Source organism: Phyllobates terribilis, unplaced genomic scaffold, assembly GCF_046119375.1.
Source record: "Phyllobates terribilis strain yellow unplaced genomic scaffold, ASM4611937v1 Scaffold_5582__1_contigs__length_50678, whole genome shotgun sequence".
Lineage (NCBI taxonomy): Eukaryota > Metazoa > Chordata > Amphibia > Anura > Dendrobatidae > Phyllobates > Phyllobates terribilis.
This window is the reverse complement of record NW_027368328.1, coordinates 1175-13850: the sequence shown is the minus strand read 5'-3', so window position 1 is coordinate 13850 and position 12676 is coordinate 1175. Positions and strand designations below refer to the sequence as shown.

The following is a 12676-nucleotide window of genomic DNA, read 5'->3' as shown; positions in this document are numbered from 1 at the left end:
TTATTTTTGTGCACGGAAAATTGAACGAAGCATAATTAAACCTTTCTTTCTCAGTTCACTGTTGCTAGCTCTTAGTCGCGACTTCACTTTGGTTTTGATGTTAGCATCTTGAAATTTAATTGATATTGTATTGACAAGCGATTTCCCAATATCCTCCTTTTCAGGGGGAAAACAAGCTTGTCCTTTGCGAAATTTGGCGACTCGCTTTGATTTTCCTAGATTGGGTCTAGATCCATGGCGGGGTTGACGAGGCGCCGGAACTTAACAAAGTGGATAGGCGACTCGCCAGAAGTCTGAGGGGGCTGCCACTCCTCCATCCCCCAATTAACTCCGCCTCTTATTCAAGGTGAATCTCTATGTAGATTAGCACATGGATTCTGCTTTGATTGCTCTAAAAATGGAAAATTAGATTTCGTCTATTATCATCTATGTTGCACGGAAACGGAAACGGGAAACGGAAACACCGAGAAATGGGGAGGTGGCATTTTCAAAAAAATATTAAAATGGAAACGGTGGGGAAACGCCGATATATATTATATATCATTTTAAAGCTCTTGATCTACTTATTATTTTAGCATTAATAAGTTTATCTTCATACTAACCTAATGACATATAAAAAGAATAATTAATAAAAATTGCTAATTTAAGCTTTTATAGCTAATTCACTGTAGGTTTGAATTGGTAATTCACTGTAGGTTTGAATTGCTAATTTGCTACGCTAGTAAGTAGTAATTAGTAAAAATTGGCAAATGGTAATTAATTACAGAAATCAGCATTACATGGCAAGTTGGCAACACTCAACAATGGCAACACTCAGCATTATGCATAATATTGAAGAATTACTGAATAGAAGAGATAACTTACAGTACAGAGTTTCTGATTTTTGAAAGGTGAACTAATTACTACTTACTAGCCAGGAGAAGAACAGAACGCACGCAGAGGAAGAGCCGCAGAGGAAGAGCCGCAGAGGAAAATGCACGCAGCAGAGGCGAGGAGAAGAACAGAACGGAGAGGAGAAGAAGATATTCGAGAACGTCTGCGGGCCGTGGGGAGCGCTGCGCACGCAGAGGAGAAGAACGGACCGTAAGAGGATGGGGGAGTTCAGAAATTAGGTTAACAATGGGTTTTTTTTACCAAAACGCAGTTTTGCGTGTCCCCACGTTTCCCAACGTTTCCATGGCATTTCCATGGCGTTTCCCCTATGTTTCCAATTCGTTGACCGTTTCCCGGCATTTCCCCGCAGCTTCCCCCCACTTCCCCGTTTCCGACACGGAAACCTCTGCCCGGTAGAGGTTTCCGTGCTTCATAGATTATCATCCTTTGCAGTGGTAAAATGGAGAAAGTAATTATGGCATCTTAGACACTAACTTCCTAACACACACAAGTGTTGGCTGCTTTGGCTGGTTTTCGCTCTAATATGGTGTAATTAATGTTAATTTCAAGTCCATACCTTCAATTTGATACGAGATCTACAAAAATGCCTTTTGTGAAATAAATCGACTTTGAGTGTCTCTTGAATCTGGATTTCGCATTTAATTTTGTGTTTTATAGACATTTGAAATGCTATACTTTTGGCAGATAGAGTTCACCTTCACATGGACTTCCTTGATTGTGTTTCACAATTTACAGGCATTAAAACCATTGTTATTTTTAGGGGTCAACAAAATGGGGGTGGATAATAGTAATGGTACAAACTCGATATCAAGTAAACTTGGAGATATAATGAGAAACTGCTTCTTCTATGTCCTTTCTGTGGGACCCATCCCCGATCATATAGCATTCATAATGGACGGCAACAGAAGATACGCAAATAAGCACGACGTGAACGAAAGTGCAGGCCATAGAAAATAGGGTACAGAGCTCTCATTTCCATGCTTAAATACTGCTACGAGCTGGGCATCAAGTACGTTACAGTTTACGCCTTCAGCATTGACAATTTCAAGAGAGGCCCAGAAGAAGTAGAATCTCTGATGGAGCTTCTAGAAGAAAAGATGGAATCTTTGCTCAAACAAGATAGCATAGTGAACCAGTACAGTGTCAAGGTTCACTTTGATGGGGACTTAAACCTCCTAAACAAACCAGTAGAAACGGTTGCTCAGAGACTTATGGAATCTACTTCTGTGAACAAGAAGGTCGTTTTATCAGTCTGCATTGCATACACTTCAACTAATGAAATTGTCCGTGCTGTTCAGAACGCGTATGAAGATAGGTCTGAATTTGGAAAGGGTAAATGTAGTTTAAGGTTAGTGGATACTGAGAGGCGTTTAGATGAAACCCATAGCAGCATTCCCATTATGATCCATCGCGCCATCAAAGTTAACCTTCATAATATCCTGTTTAGGTTTAATCCAGTGTATATTTTGATTTTTCCTATTATTATTTTTCTTTTTGCCCAATGAAGTTCCTAAGGAGACCTCGTTACCCAACTTATTGATCAATTTAGTTTTGCCCAGATTTTCTTAGGATATACGTAAATGAACTGAGATCCTTGATTTTAGAATCGTCATTTGTTTGAAAGACACATTGGTTCCTATTCATCCAAATAACCCACCAAGACGTGGCAAGAGTGATGCTTTGTTTTTGAGATAATTTGTTGAAAAGTTCCTTCAAGATAGTTTTAAGAGTCAGATTATCTGTTTCTGCACTATTCAGGAATTGTTTTATTGATTGGTCCTGGTTGTTTACATGGTTGGGTGTGAAGGAACATTTGAAAAATAAATGGATTGCATCCTCCATAAAGCTTTGGTAATTTTCACAATTAAGTGGTACTGCAATATTTTTATTTGTTAATCTCTTTTTTGTTGGTAGACCATCATGAGCTAGTTTTCACATAAAGTTTTTCACTTTCGGGTATGTGTCCAGCCTCCAGATCCATGAGAAATAATCCGTATGAGTATGGTTGTCTTTGGTTAGTAGATCGTAAGCCGATTTAGTAGAGAAATTGCCATTTCTATTAGAAAACCAGATAAGCTTGTCTGGAATATTGTTTTAGGTAGGGTGATGAAAGAAATCAGATCAACACCCTCTTTATTGAAGATTTCTTTGAAATTTTCCTTATTCCATTCTTGATTTGTTATTAAGGAGATGACTACTTTGTAGTTGTTGTCAGTATCCATATTTGGACGAATTAACTCTTCCATTTTACCCCCTGGTACCCAATTATCTTTCCAGATGCGTATTGACTCCCCATTTCCAAGGCACCAAACGAGGCCATTGGCAAAGTCAGTTCTCACCTTAATAAGTTGGGACCATTGCCAGGATTTATTTTTTCCTTCACCTTTATAGTCAAGCAGATCCCACTCCTTTAAGTATTTTTCCTTGACAATTTTGACCCATATACTCCAGGGCTCAGCAAGAATCGTCCACAATAATTTCATTTGCAGAGCTTTATTCATATTTTCCGCTTTCCGAATATTAAGTCCCCCTTTTGCTTTTGTTTTGTAAATTTTATCCCAACCAATAAAGGGAGAGTAACTATTTCCCTTCTTCCAAAAGAAATTTCTGTTTATTTTATTTAAGTTCATCATGGGTAGATGTTTGAAGCATAAAGCTCTGCATGATAAAATTAGGCTTTCCAGATGAATTATCTCTTATCAGTGTGGTTCTTCCTTCTTGGGATAGTGATGTCGCTTTCCATTTTGTAAGCAGCTTCTTTGTAGAGAGAATCACATCCTTAAATGTTTCTTTATTAACTTTCCCATTAATTATTGGACACCCTAGATATTTTTCAAGAGATGATGAAATTGAGATATTGAGGATAGATTGTATAGTTGTTTTTATTTGATTAGTTGTTTTGGATGTTGTTTGAATAGCTGATTTATGGAAGTTAACTTGGTGACCTGAAATTTCGCAATAGCCATCAATAATATTTTTTAGTTTTTGGCATGATGATTGTTTCACGTTTGCAAATATGATTATGTTATCTACAAAGGCTAAGAATGGAATGGTTATTCTATTTTTAATGATAGGGAAACCTATGTTTTTATTGCTATTGCTCTCGAATTGTAGTTTTCTTGCAAAGACTTCCGAACACATGATGAAAAGGTAAGGGGATAACGGGTCACCTTGTCTCCATCCCCTTCCCGGGAAAAACATGTAAGTTGGTCCATTGTTGACCAAAACTGAAAATGAAACCGTAGTAACACATTCTTTAATCCAGTCTATGACCTTTGTATGGAAACCAAATTTATTAAGGACCGCGAAAAGAAATTCTCATTCAATTTTATCATAAGCTTTTTCCATGTCCAATGTAAGTGCTAACCAACCCTCCTTGCCTTTTCTAGCTTTGAAAGAGCAGAAGATTTCGTGAGCAATTACAATGTTATCTTTAATCGCTCTATCCGTCACAAAAGCTCATTGTAAAGGGTGAATAAGTTTTTGTAAAATTGGTTTAAGTCTATTTGTGAGGATTTTTGAAATAGTTTATAGATAGTTGAGAATAGGCTGATTGGTCGGTAATGGTTTGTGCTAGATGGGTTATCATATTTGGGAATTAGGGTAATGAAAGTATGGTTAATTTGTTTCAGCATTCGGCCTGAGTGAAAAAAAAACTTTTGATCGCTTCCATAACAAGAGGTCCAACAATATGACAATATTTTTGGTAAAACATGGCCAACATACCATCAGGTCCCAGAGATTTTTCTTGTCCAATACTAATGATGGCTTGCTTATTCTCCGAGTTGTTTATTGCGCTCATAAGGTTCGCATTATCATTGTTATTAACTTCTTTGCTTATATTATTTAGGAAATCTTCTAGTTTGATATGATTGATGTTGGTTTTTTTAAATCTATTTTCATAATCTTTCGTGACTTCATTTCTAATGTTTTCATGTCCAATAATAACAATACCCTCATGCGTCCTAATGTCTCTATTAATTTTCCTATTCCTTTTTCCAGACGCAATTTTATGAAAGTACACAGAATATGTGTCAATAAGTTTGATGTGTTTGATTTTTGCTCTTTGACTCCAATATTTTTTTTGGAAAGCCAAAATGCATTCTTTCTTTTTAATTAGATTTTCCTGTTTTGCCAGTAAGGATTGGCAAGGGTGATTTAAAATGCCAGATTGAACTTCAATAAGGCAACTTTCAATTCCCTCTAATTGTCTAAAGATATTTCCAAACGTTGTTCTATCCCAATTCTTGGTCGAAGACTTGACCAAGGATGTTTTTTTAACCAGATTGTACATGAGAGAACCTGGAGAGGATGTCCTCCATTCTTGTATAAAGAGGATTTCAACATCTTTCCTTTCCTTACAAATATTCTCAAATTTGAATGGTTGTGCTTTAATTTATGTGCAATTGGCTAGTGTCGTTGTGATAAGGCAATGATCTGATGAAGAGAAAACAAAATTGTGCGTTGAGATATCCGGGAACCATTGTAGACATTGTTGTTGTACCAATGTATGATCTAATTTCTCATAAGTATTTGTTATATACGTCTTGTTCTTTCTCCATGTGAAACGGTTTCCCGAGAAGGGGATCTCAGAAAGCTCACAATTATTCATAAATTCATTTAGTTTGACAAACCTGACTTTTGTTGGCGTAGCACCCACCCCCCACCCACCCACCTTATCATCAAGGGAGCTTATTTTATTAAGGTCCCCAATAACAAGACAGGGAATAGTAGAGTTAAAAATGAAGGAAGTAATCTCCGACCAGAAATTTCCTTTTTCCACCGAACCCGGCGGCGCATAAGCAAAGATAAGAAGCATACTGATGTTAAGGCTAAAAATTTTGTATGTAACCGCAATAAATCTAGTTGTTGAGTATGAGATTTCACAGAAATCATCCATCATTTGGTAGCGTTTCCATAAAAGGCATAAATCTCCCGCCATGCCAACAGAAGGCACGACGTGACAATTATCAAATCCCGCTTTCCGCCAAGAATTTTTGTGGACCCACGGCTGATTTGGTCTCCACCAAGGCAAGCATATTAATTCGGTTGATTTTACACAAAGCTTCGATCTCAGTCTAAAGATTTTTCTTCCCAATACCACAACAGTTCCATAGACCAATCTTCATTTAAAAAACAGTTGAAAGTGATGCTTTCCTTTGATATGCATACATTTATCCTTATTGATTTTGAAAATACTAATGATGTTAATATTTCCCTTTTTAGTGGTTGGAGGATAAGATTCCTAAAGATTCCAAAATCAAAGGCCCATTCTCCTATCCTTAATTAAGAAAAAACTAACTATGTGACTTTTTCTAATCTTTATGGGTGATTGGTAGTGCTTATTTTTATGTTGCTTCATTATTCTGGTTACGTTTCCATACTTCAATATCTGTTGTTTTGCTTATAAGTTTTTGTAAAGCCATTTCCTATTCTTAAATAACAAGTAAACAAGGGTCACACACAAATTCAAAAAAGATGAGAGGCACTCGAGAGTCTTGTATTCCAAATGATCATGATTTCTGTTTTTGATGTTAAAAGGGCCAGCATAATGTCCAGCCCAGGTGTAATCGACGGAATTCTCGACAGGCCCAAAACAAACCCACCGAGACCCAAATGTAAATCACACAAAATTTACTGTAAATTTTTCCTTAGTAGAGATTTCAATAATTAAACAAACATACAAAGATAATTTGTAGCCACAGGCAAACAACACAAAAGGCATAGTACCATGGTGATTAGTCCCGGAATTCCTATTTAGAAAAGGGAGAAAACTAGTTGCATAACCACAACTTATTGCTAATACCAAGTAACACAGAGAGCAAGGATAAATATGATGATAAATCAACATAAAATCCACCAAAAGAGGAATTCTATGACTAATCATTATTACCAAACTGGGGGGCTTACATCTTGTTCTTCTTGTTCACCACCTGAAGCGATGAAGCCGTGTCGTCGGTACCTTCTTGGAATTTCCTTTTGCTTGATGTTGATTTTGTTGAAGCTTCTCTATTGACCTCAAGATTACCGAGTTTGATCATGACTGAGGCGGAGGATTGGATAGAGTTTCCAGCTGACATAAAAGACTCTTCAATGTTGTTACTGTTATTGACCTTTCCCACTTGGTCGTTGTTCAAGAAGTCATCTAGGTCTTTCTCGCTAAACGGGGGGTCCGTGCTTATGAGGAGCAGTTCATCATCCCTTTTTTGTTCCTCCGCGATCGGTGAACCCGATTGCTCAATTTCTAAGAGTTCATCCATTAAGAGGTCATCATAATCCTCGTCTTCAAACAGGACCTCAAGGGCTTCATCACTATATTCCGCCATAGCTTTGTCCTGAATGGCCTTTGTCATGGATTCATCTAAGTCAATCCCAGCCGAGGGTTCCATTTCACTGGTAACTTTGCTCACTACTTGATCAAGTGTTAAACCGAAATCATCCCCCCCGGATTGCCCTGCATTTATTTCCTTCCCATCCATTCCCTTAGTCTCTTCCCCAACAAACAGCACTGAAAAACAAATAAGAAGGGAAGATAGGAATTTTTTTCCATTTTAATCTCAAACACACTCCTGGTCTTATGCTTGTTCCCAAACTTAACTAGTTCCGGAATGAAAATTACACATCAAGGCTTATAAATTTTTTTTACCAGAATACTGAGTTGTGCAAGCATAAAAATAGGTTGATAATTTTCTTATAATACGTCCACTGCTAGTCCAAGAAATCCATCCCACCACTACAATAATCCAAACCAGAGGAAAAGCAGCAAGGAAGGCAAAACTGAATTGCAAACCTGATGGAGTATTCTTGCCTTTTTCATTCTGATCATCCTGATTGCTTTGAAGTAACACCCCATCTGTCCAAAGACACCAAGGAAAAATAGCCACAGTTATGTAATTAAGGTGATCAAGATAATAAATTAATCTGAAGGGACCAATATAATTTATCCTAGATGTAAGGCAACAAATAGAAACCCACAAACCTGCCACATTGACAAGGGTCGGGGCCTCCACAAAGGATTTTCGTTTAAGATAAACTGATTGATAATTTCATCAGAGTCATCAGATTCATAAGTAATCTGGATTCCACCTTTACCAGAAAGGTAGTTGTTTCCACTTGGAAATGGATTTTTGGTATGGTTGATTTTGTTATTTTTTCCCACCTGATTCCAGACCCCATCAGAAGAGGACTCACCCACACCTCCCACAGCTTCCACAAATTTAGAGGGGGGTTTCTTAACAGTGAGGTTGAGAGTTGGAATATCAACATTTTTATTAGGACAATCTTTGAACACATGTGACAATTTGCCACATGCACCACATCCCGCAGAGAAGTCATCAAACCAAAGGGAGATTTGATTAAAGTGTTCATCCGGGACTATGATACTCTTCCCAAAAATCTTTTCAATGTCAGTTTGGATACAGAAACGAGTGAACATATTCCATCTTTCACTATTATGGGTAGGGTCCATACAGAGGAATTTCCTAATATGACAGCCCTCGATAATAGTCTCAAGGGCTTCAACATTAGCAAATTCCTCCGGAAGGAAATGCAACCTAAATCAAGTTTTGAAATTGATTCTGATGTAGGGTCAAAACCCGGGTACCGTTGTTTGATCAAAAGTAATTGACTAAAGATATGATATGGATGGTTATTCCAAATTGCATCAAATCGGTCTGGCTTGAGAAAGCAACCTTAGACCAACCTTTCTTCAGAATAGAGAAGGCCATAGAACCTTTGATAGCTTTCCACTCAAATTTTAGTTTGGCAAAAAGCCTAGGGAACTCTTTAGACTCGCCCACCAGAAACCCCAGAAGAGTAAGAAGTTTCTTTATCCTTCTGTTTTTTCTCGCAGCATCTAACTTATTAAACATCTCTGTTGGGTCAAAAAGGAGACTGAGGAGCCTCCTTTCTTAGTTTTTCCAGCCTTTGGTATACCACTTGAAAGTGGATCGTGAGTTGGTAATTATTGGGATTTGGCATTTTTCTTGGTTTTTAACACTTCAGCTTTAGTCTTATCCAGGTTTATGGACACATGTTCAGTGAGAATGGGACCATGACAGGAAGCCTTACGTTTGAGTTTCTCCATGGTACACCAGAACAGCACCAGGAAGAAACACTTACAGAGAGTTAAATGGAAACCCAGAGCAAAAAGGCTCCACATGAGATTGTTGTGATGAAGTAGAAGGTAGTTGTACATACAAAACCGAGCTTCGAATGAGTATTTATAGGCAAATCTAAAATCATCAAACTGATGCAAGGGTTAAGGTTGAGAATGTACTTGTCCAACAAGGACTAAAATCCAGAGTTGAGACCTTCAAACCAGTTAGCAACCGAAAACCAGGAAAAGGACAGAAACCATGCTCCAAACCATAACTGAGACAGTTCAGCAAACTGAGGGAGGCAGAGACAAACATCCCTCCACTCATTACGAAGGAGGTTCCACAGTACGAAGCGAGTACCGGAGAACACGCAACTATTGTAGGGATGGTCAGGTCTTAACAGTTCAAGGGGGTAGGTAAATTTCAGCAAGCTTTTCACTCCAATCGACCATACCGGGATACGGTAAATGGAGAGGGGGAACGAAAGTACACAACACTGTATCGCAAACCACAATCGACCCATCAACCCGGAATGGCGACTCCGCACGCACAAATAAATCAGTATGGGAGGAAGAGTGTCGAGATTGAGTTGCTAAAGCGACAAACCTAGCGATTGACACACCCAATCGAAGCAGCCAAACCAAACTAAGGGTTAAGGGGATGAATTGGGGAAGACCAAGAGGAGAGAGAAGATAAAGGGGGCTTTTTCCTTTGTTCCTTAGGAGAGCTTTTTATAGGCTATGGTATAGGATATGGGCTCGGGGTGGTTATTTGTTAAACGGAGATACAATTTTGGGTGGTTAAAAATAAATAGCTAAACAGCAGGTGGTTAAGTGTAAATTGGGTTATTTAGCGTGTTAAATGCAAAAACCTCATAAAAATAGAAACATTTTTTTAATTATAATTCTAACTAGGAGTATTCACTTGTCTTACATTTTCAAAAAAAATTCCCCTCACTTTATGCTCCATACATCATTATCATTCACCCTCCTCTAACATTGTCAACCTATAAAAAAAATCATCCAACTTTTTTATTCATCTTGATTCTACTGACGTTTGATTATATATATAATCCAGATACTAAAAGTCCACCATAAAAACTTGATTTAATATTACAAGTATCCTTTATAATGAAATAAATATATTTATGAATAGTTTTTGTTATCAATTATTTTTATGAAATTCAAAATTACTTTTTTCTCTTATTAAGTTTGATATACTATTTTTAATAATATCTTCATAAAAATATATAATTTAGAACACCGTATCCTACTGTGTTTATATTATATTCTCTCTGTTACTAAACGTAACATACGTTTTTGTTATCGAGCATCCCAAAATATAAAATACGTTTCCATATTTGAAAATTAACTTTACATATTTTATCACTTTCTAATGTGTTAGAAAAAGATAAGAAAAACGTAACATACGTTTTTCTTATCTTTTTCTAACACATTTTTACTATCTCATACCTCTCTTTATCTCTCTTCTACTATAATTACTCTTCACTTATACTCTTCACTCTTTCTTAAAACAGAAAAAAAACTAAAAAATAAAGGTAATTTAAGAACGGAGAGAATAATAACCTTCAGTATACATGTCGCCATATCCGTATTTATATTCGTGGTACACAAAATTTAACCTAAACTCGCTCTTAAAATATTTCCTGAAGTAGATGTAATATAAATCCTTAAAATGAAATGAATTAGTACATTTTTTTGGTAATAAAAAGGAATTAGTAGATGTGGGACAAAAGAGTAGTTTTAGTTCTAACACAGCGACGTCTCACCATACTTTATCATTTTAGAATTGAACAGCAGAAAAGGGTTAAGAGTATCACCTTTTCCCTTCGTTTCCCCCTCTTTCTCCTAGATTGGGTTTGGATCCATGGCGGGGTTGACGAGGCGCCGGAACTCAACGAACTGGATAGGCGACTCGCCGGAAGTCTGAGGCGGTTGTCGCTCCTCCATCCCCTAATTAGCTCCGCCTCTCATTCAAGGTGAATCTCTATGTAGATTAGCAAATGGATTCTGGTTTGATTGCTCTAAAAATGGAGAAATTGGATTTCGTCTATTATCATCCTTTGCAGTGGTAAAATGGAGAAAGTAGATTTTCTATGTTGAGCATGGTTGACCTAATTTCCGTGTCCACGCCAATCTCTATTTATTTTTTTGGATCATGAACTCAATGTGTTGTTCAGGAAATCTTCTATCCTTTTCTCTTTGTAATTGTTCAAGATGCTTGTTTATTGTCATGTATGCCAATGCAGACAACACAACTGATCGTTCCTCTCTTCCTACTGAAATTTATGAAGAATAATTATGGCATCTTACACACTAACTTCTTAACACACAAGTACCACAAGTGTTGGCTGATTTCTGCTTGTTTTCCTTCTAATATGGTATAATTAATGTTAATTTCAAGTGTATACAAGTAAATACCATACAAGATCTACAAAAATGCCTTTTGTGAAGCCACATACTTTGAGTATTTGCTTGAATCTTGATTTCACATGTAATTTTGTGTTTTATAGACATCTGAAATTCTATATTTGTGGCAGATAAAGTTCACCTTGACATGGACTTCCTTGATTGTGTTTCATACTTTACAGGCATTAAAACCATTGTTATTTTTAGGGGTCAACAAAATGGGGGAGGATAATAGTAATGGTACAAACTCGATATCAAGTAAATTGGGAGACATAATGAGAAACTGCTTCTTCTATGTCCTTTCTGCGGGACCCATCCCCGATCATATAGCATTCATAATGGACGGCAACAGAAGATACGCAAAGAAGCACAACGTGAACGAAAGTGCAGGGCACAGAATAGGGTACAGAGCTCTCATTTCCATGCTTAGATACTGCTACGAGCTGGGCATCAAGTACGTTACAGTTTACGCCTTCAGCATTGACAATTTCAAGAGAGGCCCAGAAGAAGTAGAATCTCTGATGGAGCTTCTAGAAGAAAAGATGGAATCTTTGCTCAAACAAGATAGCATAGTGAACCAGTACGGTGTCAGGGTTCACTTTGCTGGGGACTTAAACCTCCTAAACAAACCAGTACACACGGCTGCTCAGAGACTTATGGAATCTACTTCTGTGAACAAGAAGGCCGTTTTATCAGTCTGCATTGCGTACACTTCAACTAATGAAATTGTCCGTGCTGTTCAGAACGCGTATGAAGATAGGTCTGAATTTGGAAAGGGTAAATGTAGTTTAAGGCTAGTGGATATTGAGAGGAGTTTAGATCTTTCGGTTGCTCCGGACCCGGATATCATAATTCGGACTTCGGGTGAGACTCGAATGAGTAATTTTCTCCTGTGGCAAAGTGCACGGTGTCTTCTCTACAGCCCATCGGCTTTGTGGCCTGAGATTGGTTTCTGGCATTTGGTTTGGGCTGTGCTTGAGTTTCAGAAGATGCATTCTTATCTTGAGAAGAAGAAGAAGCAAGTTTAGAACATTTGCAACAATACTCGTATCATACAGGTCAGTTATACATGCTGTTTTGAACTTTTCATGCCATAATACATGCTAGATGTAATCATGTGAATGTGATTCATGTATGTTTTTGTCCATTGAAATTGAATTGTTGTTGGGTCATATTTGGAATTTCTGTGCAATTTTTCGCTCTGCTGGTACTTTGCCTTGCTTTTTTTAGGTGCATTTGCTTCTAATTGATACA

At 37.5% G+C, this 12676-nt stretch overlaps 1 protein-coding gene and 1 pseudogene across 1 annotated transcript; both read left to right on the top strand.

Annotated features, from left to right (window-relative positions):
• Positions 1-1665: 1665 nt before the first annotated feature.
• On the top strand, positions 1666-2399 carry LOC141250380 (uncharacterized; annotated as a pseudogene).
• Positions 2400-11697: 9298 nt separating this feature from the next.
• On the top strand, positions 11698-12450 carry LOC141250379 (uncharacterized). The gene has a single exon (XM_073669941.1). It carries the CDS (start codon positions 11698-11700, stop codon positions 12448-12450), a length of 753 nt encoding a protein of 250 aa, XP_073526042.1.
• Positions 12451-12676: the final 226 nt, after the last annotated feature.

Coding starts and splice junctions, on each gene's coding strand:
- LOC141250379 (XM_073669941.1), top strand. CDS start 11,698: ATGAGAAACTGCTTCTTCTATGTCCTTTCTGCGGGACCCATCCCCGAT.